This window comes from Chamaea fasciata, unplaced genomic scaffold (assembly GCF_029207755.1).
Source record: "Chamaea fasciata isolate MVZ Bird 193981 ecotype frontalis unplaced genomic scaffold, bChaFas1.0.hap1 SCAF_19, whole genome shotgun sequence".
NCBI lineage: Eukaryota > Metazoa > Chordata > Aves > Passeriformes > Sylviidae > Chamaea > Chamaea fasciata.
The window spans coordinates 3,637,183-3,657,541 of NW_027094104.1; the positions used below are offsets into that span (position 1 = coordinate 3,637,183).

The 20,359-nt window shown below is 55.1% G+C and overlaps 1 protein-coding gene across 2 annotated transcripts; it reads right to left on the reverse strand.

Moving 5' to 3' along the window:
• Window positions 1–280: 280 nt before the first annotated feature.
• Window positions 281–18,188, reverse strand: FAM20A (FAM20A golgi associated secretory pathway pseudokinase). 2 transcript variants are annotated; one of them, XM_066200507.1, is made up of 11 exons: window positions 17,852–18,188; window positions 12,743–12,927; window positions 11,377–11,427; window positions 10,420–10,498; window positions 9,299–9,391; window positions 7,745–7,860; window positions 6,556–6,736; window positions 6,185–6,294; window positions 5,546–5,627; window positions 5,411–5,470; window positions 281–2,534 (listed from the first exon to the last, which is right to left on the reverse strand). In XM_066200507.1, exons 1-11 carry the CDS (start codon window positions 18,148–18,150, stop codon window positions 2,270–2,272), a joined length of 1,521 nt encoding a protein of 506 aa, XP_066056604.1. In that variant the 5' UTR covers window positions 18,151–18,188; the 3' UTR covers window positions 281–2,269. The 2 variants fall into 2 exon arrangements, with proteins under 2 accessions (XP_066056604.1, XP_066056605.1); XM_066200508.1 differs by lacking the exon at window positions 281–2,534 and adding an exon at window positions 4,391–4,583.
• Window positions 18,189–20,359: the final 2,171 nt, after the last annotated feature.

Consider the following 20,359-nt stretch of genomic DNA (forward strand, 5'->3'; position numbering starts at 1 on the left):
GTGAAGAGTGACCTGAAGCAGCTCAGACTTGGATCTGTTTCACACCCAGCTCCAAGAAAGCTGAATCACCCACTTGGAAGGCCCAGTAAAAATTTATCTGTCATGTATAGGAGAATAAAAGTAAGAAGAACCCTGTTAGTGTACCAGCCATTTCAATATCCATGGGTTAGTTTCCTTCACCCTGCCCTCCCTTTCCCAATCCCCTCCACTGAAAATAACCATGCTGAAACCAGAACTTTCATTTCCTAAAGTGAAACTTTAAACCCTTCACTTCCAGCCTTATAACTAAATACATACTTTATTACTACAACTGTAATTTAAGCTTATCTTCTGTTGCCATGTGCTTCCTGTTGGAGCAGCAAACAGTCATCATTCCGTGACAAACGAAGGAATTAATTCTGGGTTTGTCCTGAGCACAAAAAGTCACCGGTAGAGGGAGATAAAACTTTGGGAATTCATTGTCCTGGACAGAAATAACCAACGGAGCAAACATGCTGAGAGGGAGTCAAATCCTCTAATTTTCATCTGTTCCCTATCCACAAGAGTAAAAAGGTCCTGAAGTCCCAAAAGTAAAAAGGTCAAGAATCTGCTTGAGACTGTTGAAAAGTTAAAAATGCAAGGGCTTGTCTGAACCAGTTTGGGAGCGCCTAAGGAGCCTGGAGTGGGGTTTTTGGTGGGATTTGTGTGGAGTTTTGGTGGGTTCATTGTGGGGGTTTTGTGGCCTCAGAACACTGGAGGAATTTCTTCATTAGGAGACACTCCAGACTTCCTCAAACACACAAATGAGCACCTGTAGGACACACTCAGATTAGAACTGCACCTCTCCCATGGTTTTGCAGTTTGGAGCCAGCTGTGTTGTCAGATCATTGTGGAGTTAAATGAAGCACCAGCCCAATCCCCTGTGGAAAACAAAATGAGCTTTGTTCCTTCCTTGCATCACCCAGGCACTTATTGGTGTCACTGAGCTCCCTTTAGGTCAGGCAGAATTCCAGCCCATGGGAAAATGAGCCTGTGGTGGTGCAGCAGCCTGCTGGGATCCTGTTAAAATGCTGCCTGGCAGCTTTTGTACAGGGATTTGGGGATCCTCTGGAAGGTCTGCAGTACTGGAGGTGGGTTTTGTTTAACTTAAAGGTTAGTTTAGAGTGTGTTTCTGATAGATTGGTTATGGTGTGGGGTTTTTTGTTGCCTTTTCCCCCCCCTTAAGGATGATAAATTATCAACAGAGTTCTCAACTGCTTTCGCCAGGCTGCCAAAAGGCTCGGTGTAATAATTCCTAATAGTTAAAAGAAAAAGCTATTAAAGAGAGCTTCACTAATCCAGTTATTCTTAAACCTTGTTGGGAGGTGAAGGGTGAACTGGGAACTGAAATACCCACGGTAACTCCCTCCCCACTCTTTTTTGGTCCCCAGTTTCTGTTGCATCTCCTCAAAATGCACAGATATGGAAAGGGGAGAGACTGGGATACCATTTCTATTTGCCAGATAATTATACAACCTAAATGATTTTAAAAGATGAGGAGAAAATTATTTTAAAAGATATGAGGAGATGACCTGAGATAGATTTTCCCCCCCACCTTGGCAAAATGTTTTCCCCAGAAATGGGTGAGTTCTTGAGCTGTAAACACAGTCCTGTGTCTCAGAGTGGTTTGATTTTCGGGGTCTAAGGCAGCACAGACCTGCCTGTGTTCTGTATCCAAACTGGGTCTTCAGGCAGGTGAGAGAAGTGGTTTTACTGCCCTGGGAGCTTTGTGTGACAGGCTGGGGTGACACTGCTGCAGCACTGGCAGTGAGCACGCGCAGCTGCCCTCTGGTCTGACCAAGCTGGGCCAATGTCACTGCCCTTGTGCAGCAGGACTGCTCTTTTCTCAAATACACACTCCCGATCATGGAACAAAGGCTTTGTAAGAGGAAAATGCTCTTGGCATCTCTTTATTCAACCCTCATCCTCGGGTCGAGTTCATGTCCTTCTCCAGCAAGGCCAAGCCCCTGTGGAGGTCGAGCAAACCAAGGTCAGGTGTTCCCTCACCCAGCTTCAGAAGATCACAGCTTTTTCACCCCGGAGCTGTTTGGGGTGCAGAGATCTGCTGCAGTCACACCAGCACACTGGCCGAGCACAGGAGCTCAGGTTAAACACCAGCAGAGGAGCCCAGTGTCATTCTTGATCTTCTGACATTTCCCCTCTGAGTCTCTGCAAGTGTTTGTAGGTGGGAAGGAGCAGTTGCTGAAGCTGCCTCTCGCCGTGCAGGGTTTCCCCTGGCTCTGAGCTCTGTTTAGGTGCCCACCTTGGCTCTGTGTGCCGCGGGGCTCTGGGGCTGTGCCGTGTCGTTGGCCACCACCGTGGCCTCTCCAAAGGTGTCGATGCACTTGCTCACAGCATCCAGGATGAGCTGCAGCCGTCTGTCCAGGGCCAGGAGATGGGGCTCAGTGAGCACAGGGGCCAGGGGGTCCTGCAGGAGGGATTCCCTCATCACATCGCTGAGCCGGTACTCGGGCTCCGCCAAGAGCCGCAGTCGCAGCAACGTCGTTCTCTTTATTCTGGGGAAAAGAAAAGAAATCAATGATTTAATGCCTGCCAGCAAGAGCAGCTGAGCTCCTTGAGAGCAGGAGGGCAGAGATGGGTGAAGAAATTTAAAGAAGTGTGGAACAAAAGATCTTTAATTTTAATTTTGGAAGGTAATGATATTTTTTTTGCAGAAGCTTCTACTTCTTCCTTTGTTTTTCCAGAGTATTTGTACTGCAAATTTCTGTCAGCAGAGAGAAAAACATAACTGAAGTTGTCAGTAGTGAGTGAGTCAGAGATGACCCAGTTCCCCAGGTTCCTGCAGGGTGGTGCCATCTCCCCAAGGATGACATTTATGTGATTGGAGCAGAGGGTGAGGTCAATGAAAAGACATGAATTAGAAAAATATCTTCTGTCAAAACTCTGAGCAAAAAGAGGGAATATTTCCTGGAACTGATGTAACTGTGACTTTTCACCTTAAGGGGTACTGAGATTCAAATGTGACTTGCTTTGACAGAAAATGGGATGAAAAGCTGTAATCTTGTAATGCTTCTGGGCATGAAATGAAGTATTCTGAAATCATTTGTTTAATCCTAAACAGAAATGTGTTGACTTCAGCATGTATAATACCAAAATGAATCAGTGCTTGTAGTTATTGCCCTATAAACCTTGGAAACAAAGTGGTCCATGTTTATGGAACCACTTGGATTTAGCCCAGTCAGAATTTTCAGGCAGAAAAAGGTTGAGTCAGATCCATTTTGGGCAGCTCAAGAATTTGTGTTTGTAGGCTGTTGTTTACCCGGGGCATCCATTGGGAATGTGGATCTCTGCAGCTCCAGCTGGCCACGTGCTGTTTGGGAAAGGGTTGTGGCTGTTCCAGGTGCTGGGGACAATCCCCAAGGCTGGAAAAGACCTTTGGGATCCTCAAGTCCAACTGCTGTCCCAGCACCATCAAACCAGGTCCCCAAGTGCCACATCCACACATCACTTGAACGATTCCAGGTATGGTAACTCCACGATTTCCCTGGTCAGCCTATTCCAATGTTTTACAACCCAATGTTTTCCCTAATATCTAATCTAACTCAAGAGTAGCTGGGTGAGGTGTGTGTGTCTGTGGGCAGTGTGCCTGCAGCACAAGGGAAGGAGGATGCTGCTGCCACGGGGGCAGGCATCACCTTCCTGCGTTAATATTCCCCCCCCCAAAAATAAAATAATCTATTGATCAAGTGTTAGGGCTGACAAGGAAGTTTTAAACCCCAGCTGTGAGGTGCTGCTGCTGCTGCCGCCAGGGAAAGCTGTGCCCGGAGCGGATGTGAACGAGTGTCTGTGCGCTGTCCTTCGGGCAGGGCTGGCCCAGGAGCTGCTGTGGGTAAACACCAGCTGTGTTTGCTCCGGTCCCAGCAGTGCTGGGAGGTGGAGAGCAGGCTGGTCTGACCCGTGGGGAGCAGCTGACTGAGAGCTGGGACAGTTACACAACAAACAGGCACAGCACGGACAGGGCTGGGATGGAAACGCTCCGCTCCAGTCCCACGGGGGGCTGTGACCCGGGGGCTGTGCTGAACTGCTGAACCTTTCACCTCGAGCTTTCCAGGGACTTCAGCAGCCTGACTGGGGCTGCTTTCAGGCCTGGCTGTGCCTCCAGGAGGGGTTTGATGCTTTCAGGGAAAGGACCATCTCATGGCACGGCTGTATTTGTGCCACTTGCTGGGAGAGGAGACCCGCAGGCTTCAACGTGTGGGACAGGGAGCTGTGAAAGGCAGCTAAAAACAGACTCAAATCTGCTGGAAGCCAGACTTGGAGCACAACTGAGCTGGGAATGAGGTGGATGTGTTTAAGAGGGAAGGAACAGCCTGCTCTCAGCATCCCTGTGCTCCCAGCGCTGCCGGTTGGGGTGGCTGGAGGAGCTTTCCTGCTCACATGCCTCAGACTGGTGCTGAGCAAGGAGGTGACTCGGTGCGCTGAGTCCAGGTGGTTGGTCAGGGCAGGCGGAAATTTGTGGCCTCCGTGTGCTTACTCAAAGTAAAACCTCTTCCCTTCCTTCCCAAGTGGTTTTAGATGCTCTCCCACTCCAAATGGATCAGCTCCTGTGAGAAGTGAGGGTTTGTGTGTCTTACTCAGCCAGCACAAGTTGTTTTTATGCTGTTCCTGGCCCTGGTTTGCTTATGACAAGGTGTTCAGGTCCTCTTACCACTGCCTTTCACAAGAAGTGAGTTAAGAGGAGTTTCTGGGAGGTGGATCTGGAAGAATAGGAATGATGTGACCTGTGGATATTACGGTGTGCAGGTCAAATTAAGAGGCAGAGTTAATTTCAAACTGCGCAAAATTTCAAGAGAAGGATTCCCTGCAAGCCTGCAATTAGAAATGAAAAGACTTGCTGAGTGCAAATAACAAGTCTTGAAATTAAAGGTGTGTGGGGAGAGTGCAGTTAGCGCCCCGAGGGGGAGAAGGAGCAGGTACAGCAAGGAAAAAGGCTCCACATCTCCTGAAGAGAAACCCCAGGAAAGAGCAGCTGCTTCTGCCTCTTAAATTTAACTTTCAGCCGCTGATTTGTGTGAATTAATGAAGGGGGAACACTGGGTTAAATTTATGAGCTTCTCCTTGCCACGAGGAGAGGAAACTCAATCAAGTGCATTGAAGTTCCACCAGGATTTTGGATGGAGATTTCTGTGCTTCCTGAGAGCACCTCATGCTGATGGGCTGGGACAGGCTGTTAGAACTTTCTGGAAGGGTTTGATCCAACAGACAGTGTCTCCTGGCCTATCAGTGAGTGTTTTTCCTCTTGTGACTCCCATGGTCCAGCACCCAGGCTGGGATTAGCAGGATCCTCCTTGAGCTGCCAGGCCTGGGTGACCTCCCCAGTGGCAGCAGGGACACCAACACTCCTGGGAAGGAAGGTGCAGCTTGGACTTACATGCAGCACTGGGAGAGAGGAGCCAGGATGGAGATTTCATCGTGGGAATGGCGCCCAAACCTGAGGGTGAAGCAGAGTTCAGAGCCTGCCCTCCTCCTCACCCCCTCCCCGGCTCCTCCCCTCTGGCTGCCTCACCCTCTGGCGTTGTCCAGGTGCAGGAGGAAGCCATCGTCCCCAAACTTGGTGAACATCTCGTAGTGGTGCCTGTCCATGTTCCCTGGCAAAGGGCACACACACACAGAGGGACAGAGTTTCCCTTGCAGAGAATTTTCTAAATTACCCCGAGCTTTCTTCCAGATCTGCATGGAACATTTGTTGCCATGCTGGAAGTGCCCAGATGCTGCTTTCCCCTTGCTCGGGGAACCTCATTGTGGGGAGACAGCAGCCCCTCTAAAGTGTCTGGGAGGGAGGGAGGGAGGGAGGGAGGGAGGGAGGGAGGGAAGGAAGGAAGGAAGGAAGGAAGGAAGGAAGGAAGGAAGGAAGGAAGGAAGGAAGGAAGGAAGGAAGGAAGGAAGGAAGGAAGGAAGGAAGGAAGGAAGGAAGGAAGGAAGGAAGGAAGGAAGGAAGGAAGGAAGGAGGGAAGGAAGGAGGGAAGGAAGGAGGGAAGGAGGGAAGGAAGGAAGGAAGGAAGGAAGGAAGGAAGGAAGGAAGGAAGGAAGGAAGGAAGGAAGGAAGGAAGGAAGGAAGGAAGGAAGGAAGGAAGGAAGGAAGGAAAGGAAGGAAAGGAAGGAAAGGAAGGAAAGGAAGGAAAGGACCTTTCCCCTCCCTCATTACCTATCAGGAAGTCAAATATGGCCATGTCCACGATGTTGAGCAGCCGGTTGCTGTTGCTGTAGGGGTAGATCTCCCTCACTGTGTTGCAGTACAGTGGATTCACTTCCCACCTGCAGGAGATGGAGAAGGGGAGACACCCTCAGCTGCTGCTGCCATGTCCCAAAAGTCCCCCAAAGCCCACCTTCCATGTGAAGATGCAAAGGGGGTGGAAATAAAAATAAACCTCCTCTTGTGCATGCGGGAGACTGGAATTCAAATGCAGCCAATGCCCAGGCTACACTAATTATTACACTAATTATGGGTTGTTTCCGCAGGCCTGTCTGTGAGTCCTGCAGTGCAGACACGGGAAGCAGCCTCATTTACCCACTTACTCCTCTTTTCCATCGAAGGAGTAGGAGCGGATCCATGGGTTGGGGATGGAGAGCCGTGGGGCCAGGTTGAGGGAAGGCAGGAAGGCAGAGAGGGAACCCTCCAGGAGGTGAGGGTTCCCACACACGGCGTACTCCGTCTTGCACATGTACGGGCACTTGGCAAAGAAGCAAACGTTGCTGGCTGGGAGGAGAGCAGAGAACAGGGAAACGGGGCTGTGATCTCCAGGGGGAGACAGGGTGGCCTGGGCTTGATGCCTGAAGTTTTCTCTTCCCTGTATTTCAGGTCCTGCGCTGCCCAGGGCTGCAGCTCTGAGCTCACAGTCAGTGTCACTCAGCTCTGCACACAGCAGGGACACAAAACAAATCCTTTCCCAAAGGGACACCAAGGACAACTTTCAGCCCCAAAGCACAAACAAGGCTGGCTGGAGGGAGGAACAAGAAGGATGGGACCTCACAACCTGCAGCTGCCATTGGACAATTCAACCCCAAGGTGCAAATGGACCAAAACTCATCCAAGTGTCACACCTGGTGACCCTTTGTCCATTTGGGGACCATTTTGGGCCCACCTTGGGTGTAGCCCTGGCCAGGCTCTTGTCCTGCCCAAGGTGGATCCTGGAGGCCTTTGAATAAATCTCTGCTTTATTCTCCAGCTCTGTCCAGCCTCTGTTCCAGCTCAGCCTTCCCGAGGCATCAGGCTTAGCCCTTCCCCATCATGGGACAGTGATTATTTCTTGTGGCAGGGATAGTAAAGTGCGGGGGAACAGATGGGAAGAATCCCAAGGGGCTGCAAATGAGTGCAGAGCAATTTCAAACCCCTGTTTGATTGCTGTTTCATGGAAACACTCTGGGGAATCCACAAAACAAGATAAAACTTAAAGCATCCGTGTCATGGATGTCAACCTGCCAAATCAGAGATTTGGGTCCTGTGCTAAGGGAAAAGTGAAGGAAAAAGGCCAAATGAGTAGATCTGGTAGACGATTCCAGCTGGAGGCTGGGAGAGGGAACCTCTGCTGCAGCCATGTCTTTGTGCACGTTTAACCCAACACGTTTAACCCAAGAATTTAATTTCTGCCCCACAGCACGAGTCCTGCAGCCCCTTCCCTTCCTCCCCCCATGGAACATCACAGCTTTGGGTTAGGTGTGAAGCGATCAGTTAAAGATAATTGCCCCAAGCCAAACCCTCGCCCACCTGGTGACACGAAGAAGACGCTCTGCAGGACCTCGTTCTTGGTGACCTCCAGGATGTCCTTGGTGACATTGATCAGCCTCCCCACGGTGGGTGGCACCCTCCGGAAATCCAGGATCCTGCACACAGGGAACAGGGGGTGGTGCCCAGGGATGATGCTGCACACTGGGCTGACAGGTGCTGCCCTCCCCCCTTCCATCAGTGAACCAGGAGCCTTTGGCTCACTGCACCCAGACTCTTTCCAGCAAAAAGCCACCCTGGGCCAAATGCAGCTCCATTTGGATTTTGGTATTTTAATAGCTGCTGCCTGGAGCAACCTGGATGTTCTCCAGCATTCCTGTCTCTCTCTGACACTGCCTTGGTTTCTCCCATCCCTTTGCACACAAGCAGGGTCCTCCAAGGGCCAAAGCTGCCTTTCAGGCTCTTCCACAGTGTTGGTTTGACACGGAGCAAAGATGTTGATCCTGGCGCAACGTGGCTGAGGAGGCTCCCCCTCCTCCAGAGGCACTCATACCCGGCTAATTCCTCAAAAATACTCTTTAAAACCTCAGGGCCTGGGGCAGGAAAGCATTCCTGGCAGTCAATGGGAAGCTGATTGCTGAGTCAGTAACACGGGGTGAACTGGCTAATGCTCTGCTTGGCTCCTTGGGTAATGCCCTCTGCTCCTGGGAATTGGGCACAGAACAGGATTTAGCCTGTTACTTATTGAGCAATGTTTGGAGAGAAAAAAAAATGTTTGCTTCTATCCAGCATCTTTCAGCTCTAAAAACCGCAAAGCACTTCACAAAAGCAGTCTGGCCTCATTTTTGTGGCGCTGGAGCTGCAGGGGCGAGGTGGTGGTGGCTGAGTCAAGCAGAGCCACTGTGAGGATGTTGGGGCAGAACTGGGAAGGGAATTCAGCTCCCTTTGTTCCCCTTCTCAGAGTCTGAGCTGCAGGACTTAATTTAGTCCTGCTTATCCTCTGGAAATTGGAGACCCCCACCCACCCTGACCATCAGGGATCACCTTGCCCTGGTGTTCAGTGTTCATCCCACCGAGGAGAGAAACGCTGCTGCCCTCATCCTCTGAGAAAGCTATTTTTGATTTTATTAAACACACACCCTGCTGGGAAGAGGTGCCAGGTTAATTGCTCGTTACCTGAGGGCTTAAAACTGCATTGCTGCAGTTGATCAACCCAAAGCACACCTCGACTGCTGATGGAGTGTGTGCCTCCCTCACCAGGAGGGCACCAGGCTGTGCCCAGAGCTCAGCTCTGCACTTGGCTGCAGGGGAGGGACAATGTGTGACAGCCAGGTGACAATCTGACCCATTCCAGCCTGGACTTCACCTGTTCTCACGCAGTGGCCAAGGCAAAGCTGACTCTGGGGGGCCAGATGAGATCCAGAGCCACTCCTCCCCTAGATGACACCTCGGCTCCTGGAGGGTGCAGCAGAGCAACCCCTTCTCTGAGCCCTGCAGGGCTCTGCAGGCCTTTTCCCAAAAAACTTTTCCCAAAGCTCTCGTGGGCAGAGGAGCAGCAGCAGCACCAGGGGGAGGCAGGGCTGGGACAAGCCCTACCTGTCCAGGTGGAAGGCGGCGATCTCCGCGTTGTGCCGCTGGAAATCCACGAAGTAGAAAAAGTCCTCAGGAGTCTCCTCCTCACGTTTCTGCCTGGGAGGAAGCAGGGGGTGAGCCTAAGCAACCTGCTGGGCAGCCTGGATACTGAGAGGTGGCACAAAGACAGTGCACCCAGGGACCACTGGTGGGCTTGGGGACAGCCCTTGTGTGGCCACCCCGGGGACGAGGTCAGAGCCAAAGCGCTCAGTGCCCAGCTGGAGCCATGGCCCGCCGTGCCAGGCAGCAGCACGTGCACCCTGGTGGTGCCAGGGAGGCAGAAAAGCTGACTGGGGGCTTTAAATCTGCTTGAGCAAGAGCTTAGACCACCTTAGGACAAAGTTTCATCCCCCTGGAGGCAGAGGAGGGCTCAGGTGCCATGCTCTCCTATCCCTGAGGTGGGAACTCCATTGAATTCCATTTTCTGGCTGTCACACGGTGCCCCAGCATGGGAATTTGATGCTCAGCCTCCCAGGCAGCTGCAGGGCACAGGAAAGCCCTCCTGGCTCAGCAGGGCAGGGATGCTTTCCTTCCCCTCCTGGAGGACACTGGGCAGAGGTGGATGGAAACCCACGGGAGAGGAGCTGCCTGCCCTCTGGGTGAGGATGTTATCCCAGTCCACGTGCTGCCAGCTGCTCTGCTCACACGTGGACAGCAAAGTGAGAGGGAATAGATGTGAAGAGTCCCAAGGGGCTGCAAAGAAGTGCAGAAGCAATTAAATCCCTGGGGATTAAAATCCCCCTGTTCCCTCTGGGGAATCCAAGGAAAAACAAGGTAACCCCCAAAGCCTGCTGGGGAAGAGGAGGCCATGAGCAAAGATCTCAGGCAAAGATCTCAGGAGAACAGTGTCCCAAGGTCCCTCTCCACCTGGCACCCACGAAAGGAGAAACTTCCAACATCAACAGCGATGTGTTTATCCCCGTGTGCTCCTGGGATGGTGTGAGCAGCCAAGGATAATGAAAAACCGTGGAACTTTCTCAGCTGCCCAGGTAGTGAGGGCAGGAGAGGGAAGGTGTGTGGCTGTGCCTGCCAAGGAAGGTCACAGCCCTCCCTGCAGGGGCTCCGGGGGGCTCTGCTGGCCTTACCTCATGGGCTTGAACATGGCTTTGCCAAAATCCTGGAACCTGAGGACCAGCTTCAGGTGCACGCCGCTGGGCTTCACGACTTGGGGAGGAAAGGGGTGTTAACTCCTGGGAAATGGGATGATAGCTCCTGGGAAATGGGATGGTAACTCCTGGGAAATGGGATGATAGCTCCTGGGAAATGGGATGGTAACTCCTGGGAAATGGGATGATAGCTCCAGGGAAATGGGATGGTAACTCCTGGGAAATGGGATGGTAACTCCTGGGAAATGGGATGATAGCTTCAGGGAAATGGGATGGTAACTCCTGGGAAATGGGATGATAGCTCCAGGGAAATGGGATGGTAACTCCTGGGAAATGGGATAATAACTGCCTGGAAACACCCCATTTACACACCCCAGCAAACCTGGCTTCCCAACCCCGTGAGTGCATCCCATCACTCCTCCCAGCTGCGCCCCTCTCTCTCTTCCCATTTATTTTCCTTCCCTCCCTTGTGCCATAGAGAAGATTTCCCTTCAGCCTCTCTCCCAACAGCCCTCTGTTCCATCCCCCAGGGAATTTTTCCTCCGTCCCCAGTAGAAACCAGTGGTGTACTGGTGTCCTGATACCCACATGGAACAGGCTGCTCAGGGGAGTTATTATCACCCCTGGGTGCTGATAACTTATCACCAATTGTTATCACCCCTGGGGGTTAAATTATGACCCCTGGGTGTTAAATTATCACCCCTGGGTGTTAAAGAAAAGCATGGATGTGGTCCTTGGGTCAGACTCCATCATTTGAGAGGACTTTTCCAGCTGAAATAATTTTATGGTCTATGATCCCAGCCTCTTCTGGGGTGGTGGGGGTTAACGGGAGGGAGCAGAGCCTGGCTTGGCATTTCCCTGGCCGAGGTGAGGGTGGAGGAGTTGGGGACTGGGGCCAGCCCAGGCGATGGTGGCACCTGGGGACTCCACACTCACTCTGGCTGCAGTCACAGGCTCCCAGCAGCGCCTTCTCATCCTGGCTGTAGTCTGCAAGGGCAGGAGGAGCAGTGAGACCCCGCCAGTCTCCACCCCTCGCTGCTGACCTGATGCATTTTACAGGAGGCCAGAATGTCCTGAGCCTCCTGCAGGTGCATCACCTCCTCAGGGCTGCCAGCAGCCTCAGAAATGGCTCATAAAAATACTGAGATGGCGTGATAGGAGGGGTTTGGAAAAGCAAAAGGTTTTAGTTAAGAAGAAAATAACAAACCACACAAAGCAAAAGTGAAAGGAGCCCAGCAAGGTGCAGGAAAGTCCCACACACCTGTTAAGACACCCCAAAAAATGCCCCAAGGGTCTCTCTGCTCTCTGTTAAGCATGTAACTATCTAGGAGGGTTTTTGGCATGCTGCCCAACAGAAATAGCTACAGAACTTGAGGCACAGCTCCAACTGTCCAACAGGTGCCTTTGTGCTGGAACCTGGCCAATTTTGGTGAGGAGAGCATCAGAGTTTCTCGTTCTTTGCCTTACAAGATCAGGGGTGTAACTCAAACCCTTTCCTAATATGGGAACACCTGTGAATGTAGGGGTGCCCTGCTACCCTGTGCCAGGCTCCAGGGAGGGAGGAGCTGAGCCTCACAGCCCCTCGCAGCCGCCCCCATCCACAATCCATCCCCATCCCATCCCATCCCATCCCATCCCATCCCATCCCATCCCATCCCATTCCCATCCCATCCCCATCCCCATCCCCATCCCCATCCCCATCCCCATCCCCATCCCCATCCCCATCCCCATCCCCATCCCCATCCCCATCCCCATCCCCATCCCATCCCATCCCATCCCATCCCATTCCCATCCCATCCCCATCCCCATCCCCATCCCCATCCCCATCCCCATCCCCATCCCCATCCCCATCCCCATCCCCATCCCCATCCCCATCCCATCCCATCCCATCCCATCCCATCCCATCCCATCCCATCCCATCCCATCCCATCCCCATCCCCATCCCCATCCCATCCCATCCCATCCCATCCCATCCCATCCCCATCCCCATCCCCATCCCCATCCCCATCCCCATCCCCATCCCCATCCCCATCCCCATCCCCATCCCCATCCCCATCCCATCCCATCCCATCCCATCCCATCCCATCCCATCCCATCCCATCCCCATCCCCATCCCCATCCCCATCCCCATCCCCATCCCATCCCCATCCCCATCCCCATCCCCATCCCCATCCCCATCCCATCCCCATCCCATCCCCATCCCCATCCCATCCCATCCCATCCCATCCCATCCCATCCCCATCTCCATCCCATCCCATCCCAATCCCATCCCACCCCATCCCCGCGGCAGGAGGGCGCTGACCGGCGCTGACGGTGGGGAATTCCCGCATGTCCCGGAGCAGGCGGGTGACGGCGGGGCTGGAGCGGGGGTAGAGCCCGTCCCGGCTGATTCCCAGGTGGAACTGCAGCCAGCTGGCCTCGGGCCGCAGCGGCAGCGGCGCCGCCGGCGAGGTCAGGTTCAGCTCCTCCCGGTAGAGCTTGTGTCTCCTGCAGGAGAGAGGGTCTGGGCATGAGGATGAGCCACTGGGTGGGAAACCTCCCCTCGCCGGGCCTGGAGCCTGCTGGGGAGTGGGGAGGGTGCCAGGAGCAGAGCACGGGGTGGGTGAGGGGAAACTGAGGCAGGGGGAGATGGCTGAGACGGTCAGGGTGTCTGACCGTCTCTGAGAGTCTTTTCCCCTGAGGCTGGAGATCCCAGGAATGGGAAAAAAAAAATCACTAAAAGCTGCAAATTGCCTCTGTGACCAAATTCACAGTGAGAAGGAGTGCTACGAGATTTTTATCATCCTGCCCACGATCTCTAAAAATCAAAGTTCAACCCCATCCTGTTCTGGTAGCTGGAGCTGAAGGAGCTTCCCAAGTTCCATAATAACCCAAAACCATCTCCCCACTCGATCAGCATTTCCCTCAGCCTCAAGACCTCCAAGGCTGGCACTGTGGGACTGAAAGGTCACTTATTCCAGCCAGCAGAGGACGGAGCTTTAGTTTCTCATTAACATTGTCCAGCCCATGTAGGGAGCAGGCAGTCCTGATAGAGGGAAAATGCAGTTCAGTTTACACTGAAAGTGCCAGGATCCATCCATGAAAGCAAACAGGACTGGGGGCTGATAAGGAGTAGGACATTAACCAAGGCTGGGATGGAGTGGCTGGAAGCACCACACACCCAGCCAGAGCCTGAGCAAGTGAGGTCTGACCATGCACCCAGGCATTTCTCAGCCAAGGAACGGCCCTGGGGGCTGGACAGGGCTCCTGGGTGCTGCTGCTTTTTCTATTTCCCCGCTCAGCCCAGCAGCTGGGTTTTGGTTGGGAGTTTTCCATCAGTCTTCTCCATCCCAGCAGGCTGAGCAGCCTGGTTCATCTGGCTGTGAGCAGGGGATGAACCCTCCCAGAGGTGTTGCAGTGGGAGACACCTAGGAACTGGAGAGACAGGTTGGATGTGCAGCTCAGGGGAGCCTGTTCCCTCTCCCAGTTTGTTTGTCCTTCCATTGGACTGGGTCAGCCACAGCGTGGCGTCCACGTGTGCGTGGTCAGAGGGAAGCTGGAGCACTCCCACACCAGCTCTTTGCTCGGGCTGCCTGCAAGGAGGCAGAAAACTCCCTGTGCACAAGGATGTGGCCCTGGAATGCCACCAGCTCCAGCAGAAGTGCCCTGACCCCCCCAGCCTGCTGCCCTGCACCAGGTTTGCCGCGGGTGAGTGAGGCACAAACCTCAACCCCGCCACAGCCAGGGACAACAAACCCCAGCACGATGGACAGGGATGACTCAGGGCTTTTCCCTCGGGAAGCTGCCCAAATATTTTACCATATTTGCTCTCCTGCCTGCCATACACACAGGAGAGTGTATGTTCCCCCAGGGTGGCAGCGAGCAAGGGATTACTGAGGGGAAAAAAATGCAGTGGTTATGCAAGGGGAGGCAGATCCCAGCCCTGCATCCACATGGTCCCTCTCCAGGCTGAGCCAGTCCCTTCCCAGCCTTTCAAACCCAAAATACAGCTCTCTCTGCCTCCCTGATTCCTTCAGGATTCCTGAAATACTTCCCTGGAAAAAAACCCCTCCAGATTTCTGCAAAAGGCATAATGATATAAAAACAGGGTTCATTTCTACCCTGCTATAAATAGCCCTGGGGTTGCCCTGGCTTCCAGCTCTCTGCTGGGCTGGGAGGGAGGCACAGCACGGGGTGACACTGCTCAGGCCACCAGCATCCTGAGTTTAGGGTTCTGAGGCTGCTCCTTCAAGGATAAAAATAAGCTCTGGAGTTTTTAAGGGATTTTTGTTTTGTTCGTTTTGAAGAGGTGTGGATTTTTTTTTTTTTTTTTCTGTTTCCTTCCTGCACGCCCATCAGTCTCTCCAGCTGGTTCTGCATCCTGCAATCAAACTGCTGGTCCTGATTGAAGTGTTTGGAGCAGGCCGGGCTGGGAGCACCGTGGAGGAGGACACGCTCTGGCCGTGGATATCCCTACAGGACGTGTCCTGGGGCCGCTCCAGCTGGCAGAGTCCCTGTCCAGCTGATGTCCATCTGGCTGCAGAAACGAAGGCAGACACGCTGCGCTGGAGGAACGGGGTTAAACTGCAGCTTGTTCCACTCAAGAGGAGAGTCCTGCTGCTCCCAAAGCTGCTCTGCCAACAGTCACACCCACGGCTGGTGGAGAAATGTGCTGTCAGCCCATCACGCTGGGGAGAGAATACCCATGGAGAGAATACCCTGGGCCTCTCTGCCTGGCTCGGGATGTGGAGCTGCTCTGGACGTTTTGCTCTTCAACCCCCAACAGCAGCAGCAGCTTGGTTGAACACATGCAGTGCGAGAGAAAGCCACGGATTCCTGAGTCCCACGAGGAGCCTGCCCTGGCCACATCAGAGAGGACACGGGCTCTGCAGTGCTCCTGGTGAGGCAGAAATTCCTCTGCGCCCACTGCAAATTAACAATCTGATAAAATCCATCAGCTCTGGCAAGTGTCACCTGATCATACATTCAATTTGCAGCACCGATGGCTGTTGGCAGGTTTTTGCAGGAGCAGTTGTGTCACCTCAGCTGCTGGAGGTTTCACCCACTTATGAGCATCTTATATTTTATTTCAGAGTGACTGAGGCATAATCGATACTCTGCACTCCTTTCCTTCCTGGAGGTGCAAAGCAAAGTCAATCAAGGACAAATGGCATCATTGTGTTCCTTCCAGCCACACCGCAGCCAAACCTTGGGGCAGAAGGCAAAGTGCAGCCACAGCTTCATCACAAAATCCATGTTTTAACAGAGTGGTGAATGAAACTGGGGAGAGCAGACTTCTCACTGTCCTGCAAGTGAGGCTGCAGCAAGTGCTCAGGGCTTCTGATGGTGCCACCAAGCCGTGAGCTGCTTTGGTTTAAATCCCCCATTCCCAGCGGCGTTTTGCTTGGGAAACATCCACCTTGGTACCCAGATCCTGATGTCTTCAGAAGGCAGTGCTCAGCTCTGAGAAGATGCACCCAAGGTGGGTCTGTGGCACAGCCAGGAATACATAGACCCACTTCTTCCACTTTTTTTTTTTTTTTTTCCTTCCTTTTTGTTTTCTTCTTTTTTTAACTTATTTTTAAAAAGATTGCCCAGATGAAGTTAAACCCCAGAATCCAGCAAACCTGGATGAATCCCCAGGAGCAAGCCCTGCTCCTGCCAGCCCACTGAAGGGCACTCAGGGCTGTGTCTAAGGATTCAGTAGGATCCAGACTGGAGCAAGGGAAGAGCCTGGCAGGGGTGCCCCTGACTGAGCACAGAGGTGGTTCCAGACCCTGGTGCTGCTCAGGCCATGAAGGTCATTCTCTGTTCCTTCCATTATCGCTTCCCATCATCTCCTCCGGCAAATCTCACACGGAACCGGCACTGGGTGAGTCCCACAGAAACAGGAGGAGCAGGCATGGAAGTGGAGAGAGCAGGAGCTGGGGAATCCTGCCTGTGCAGCTCAGCGATCACCACACAGGTGACAGGAGGGGTGGGGGCTGCTCCAATGCTGGGAACCAAACCCGGGCACTGGAGAAGTGCCAGGACAGGGATCCCTGGGGTGGTGAAAGTGCCAGGACGTGCTGTCACCCCCTTGCAGATGTCCTGTCCCACAGAGGGGGCAGTGAGGTGATGCCATGAGCTCAGCACACCGGGAGCTCTGTGCCCTGTTGTATCCGAATTTGTGCGGAAACGGACAAACTCTCTGGCTGTCACATAGTGACAAAGTTGCTGTCATTCCTTTGCAGGTGTCTTGGGGTTCCTGGGGTGAGGGAGCAGCTGTGGGTTGCTGTCTGCTTCCAGCTTGGCCCCAGCCCCCGTGAGAGGGGGGTTACATCAGGGACTCAAGGTGCATAATCGATGCTTGGAGCTGGTGCTGAGAGTCACTGTCCCCCCCCAGGGCAGTGACCACAGGGCAGTGACAGTCCCACCCAAGGAGCAGGGGAGGAGAGAGTTTTCTTGTTGGGGCTGGGAGAGGGAGCAGACCCTCTGAGCTGAGGGTCCCTTTCTCTGAGGCTCTGGCCGTGGAGCAGGGTGGGGGACACCCCAGGAAGGAGCAGCAGAGCCCCTCAGCCCTGCCCGGCCTGCCCATGGGGGCTGGAGGGGTGAGGGCACAGAGCCGGGATGGGGAGGCAAGCTGGGCCGGGAATGCCAGGGGCCACCCAGGGGGGGCTTGAGCAGGGGAGGGGTGCCCAGGAGAGCTGCCCAGAAAGGGAGTTCCCGCGGGGGTGTCCAGAGAGGGGCCCTGGGGTGCCCATGCGGGGAGTGCCTGGCCACAGTGTGCCCAGGGGATGCCAGGGCAGGGGGTGCCCAGAAAGGGAGTGCCCAGGAGATGGCCACGCAGGAGGTGCACTCACACAGGGTGCCTGGGAAGGGGGTGCTCAAGAGATCCCAACGCATGGGGGGCTCCAAAAAAAGGGGTGCCCAGGCAGGGGGTGACTGTTCAGGGAAATGCCAGAGAACTGCGTCCCCATGCAGGGGACTCCCAGGAAAGGGGTGTCCAGGAGATACCTGGGAAAGGGGTGCCCGTGCAGGGCTGCCCAAAAGACACTAAGGAAAGGGGAGGTGGGTGCTCAAGAAAGGGGTGCCCAGGAAACGTCCAAGGAAGTGAGGGATCATGCAAGGGGTGCCCGGTAGGAGGGTGCCCAGAAGCTGATTGCCCAGGAGATGCCCAGGAAAAGGATGCCCAGGAGATACCCGGGAAGGGGGTGCCGGGGAAGGCAGTGCCCAGAGATACCCGGGAAAAGGAGTCCCAGGAGATGCCGGTGCACGGGGTGCTCAAGAAAGGGATGCCCAGGAAAGAGCCAGGAAAGGGGTGCCGGGGACGGAGGTGCGCAGGAGATGCCCGGGGAAGGGCTGTGCAGGCGATGCGCGGTGCGGGGGGGGTGCCCAGGAGCGGGGGATGCGCGGTGCGGGGCGCGGGGGTTCCGCGGCTTGCGGGACGCACCTGTTCCATCGAGCCGCCTTCCGCCGGTAGTAGCGCAGGGCTTCGCGGGCGCCCAGCAGCGGCTCGGCGGGGCCCGGCGGGGCGGCGCGGTACAGCGGGTGGGCGAAGAGGCGGCGCAGCGCGGGGGCGGCGCGGGGGAGCGGCGGGCGCGGCGCGGGGGGCGCGGGGCACGGGCAGCCCGGGGAGACCCTGCCCATCTCCCGCCGAGCCCGCGGCCAGAGGTGGAAGTAGAGGTCGGCGGCCAGCAGAGCCCCGAGCAGCAGCAGCACGGCCGGGCGGTCCCGCCGCGGCCCCGGCATGGCCGGTGCGGGCTGGGACGGGGCCGGGGCCGGGGCCGGGGACGGGGACGGGGACGGGGACAGCGCCGGGCGCGCCGCCGCCGGCTCCCGGGGCAGGGCGCACGGGGGAGCTCGAGCGGCGGAGCCGGGGGGTGCGGGCACCTCGGGGCGGGGACCGGGCAGGGCGCTCGGGGCCCGGGGCGGGGGAGCGGGGGTGGGGGCACGGCAGCCCGGGAGCCTCCCCCGGACACGGTGCCGGTGCCGGTGCCGGCGGGGTCTGAACCGGCCGCCCCCCGAACTCCGCCCGCTGGCCCAGCGCAGCCCCTCGCAGGTGGCGGGTCCCCCGCCCGCCCTCGTCGCCAGCTCCTTCGAGGGCTTCGTCCCCTCCCCCGAAAAAGTCGGCCCGGGGAGAGCCTTGGCAGGCGCTGGAGGGTGCTGGGTGTTGCCGGTGCGGGGATGGGGGGCCGGGGCTGTGTGGGAACGGGGCTCGGACCCCTGTGGGTGTCTGCGGGCAGGGCCCGGGTGGGCTCTAGCCCCCCCAAGCTGGGTTTGCAGCCCCTCCGCGGTGCTCGCTGGCAGATGGTTCAGACGCCGCTTTTATTTTCTTAATTCCTAAAAAAAGCCCCCGATACAGTTGAGGAAAACTCCTGCCCGCAGTTTGCTGGGAGCGGCTGGCCGTGGGGATGTGCTCGGGCCGGGACCCATCGCGCTCATCCCGGGGGGATGGAGAGCCCAGCAGGGGACGGGCTGGAGAGCACCGGGCCGAGGGAGGGGAGCGGAGGAGAAACTGGCTGAGCGCTGCGGGAGCGTGACCAGACTGGCCTGGCTCCGGCGCTGTGCTGAGGGCAGAACAGAAAATAAACTGCAGAAAGAGGCAAAAGTCGGATATGTTTGCAGCTGGCTGGAGCAGGGCTGGGTTCTGTAGCAGGGAGGATCTGAGAGGTGCTCTGGGACGGGGGGGGGTCGGACTGAGCAAAACGGCATCGCGGGGGCTGCTGGCCGAGCATCTGTGCTGAGGTCCGAGATGCTCCTTTGATCCAGAAGGGGAGAGAAAACCATCCCCTGGGCTGGGCTGTGGCTGCAGGGATCCGATGCACACCTGTCCTCTTGGTTTTCTGATCTTTGGAAGACGATTCTTACTCTCCTTTAGGAGGACAATTTCAAATTTGCTCAGTCTTTTGATATTTGAAGAGTTTGGGTTTCAGGTTTGGGGGATTTTGCTCTGAACCCCTTTTTCTGTAACACCAAATTCTATGTGTTTTCCCTAGAGGATTTATAAGCACAAACTGCAGCTGGTGCTGCTGTGGCCAGCAAGGATCAGTGCGAGGAAAGGATGTGCTCCCCACACTGTTTGGCTTTTGGGGACACCAGCTCTGCCCCCCTTCTGTGCCCTTTGGGGACAGATTTGGCAAAATGATTGCACTTGGATCCCTTCAGGCTCTAGACCCGACATGAGGTATCAAGAGGGGAAACTTTAGGGTGCTGCCTGTGCTGGAAAGGCTTGGGGGGCGTGGGGTGGGCTCGGAGGTGCTGGGTTGGGGTCTGCAGGATGGGCAGCCACAGAGCTGATCCTTTTCTGGAGGAGAGGAGGAGCTTTCAGGACACGAAATTGGATGTAAACAGGGGGAAATGAGTGCCAGCTCGCTGGTCAGGTGGCTTAGGGGAGAGCAAAGGGGGCTGTGCTGCAGCTGCACCCTCTGCCTGTGGACACCCTGGTCCTCAGCCCCTCCAAGGCCAGGTGACCTGGCAGCTCCCCCAGACAGTGACATCATAAACCCAAAAAGAAGCAACAGCCCGGGACTAACAATAGAATTTTTTTTTTTTTTAAAAAACTTATTTTTAAATAGCCTGCCAGGCTGAAGTTAAACCCCAGAATCCAGCAAACCCGGATGGAACCCCAGGGGCAAGCCCTGCTCCTGCCAGCCTGTTGAAGGACACTCACGGACTCACTTCAAACTCAAAGAGAAACTTTCCATAACCTCTCCATCAAAATCTGGCTGATGCTTGCTTGGCTCCTAATCCTCCCTGAGCTGTTTCCCCGTTGCTAATCTCTCCCAGGAACCATTAATAAATCTTTCCTGGTTTGCAGCGTTAGTTCTGGACAAAGGCACCAGGAACCAGCAGTGCCTGGGCCCGTGTCCCTGTTGTTTGCATGCTCTGCAGGAAGATTGTTTGGCTTTTAATGAGGCTAATTAAAAAGAAACAAAAAAATCATAAATCAATCCCATTA

What these genes read in the sequence shown, in the direction of transcription:
- FAM20A (XM_066200507.1), bottom strand. Translation starts at nt 18,150, where the DNA reads ATGCCGGGGCCGCGGCGGGACCGCCCGGCCGTGCTGCTGCTGCTCGGG. An exon ending in GCCATGTTCAAGCCCATGAG is followed by an intron (nt 9,392 to 10,419) that starts GTAAGGCCAGCA and finishes GCTTCCTCCCAG; the next exon opens with GCAGAAACGTGAGGAGGAGA. An exon ending in CCTCTCTCCCAGTGCTGCAT is followed by an intron (nt 2,535 to 5,410) that starts GTAAGTCCAAGC and finishes TCTTTTCCCCAG; the next exon opens with AATAAAGAGAACGACGTTGC.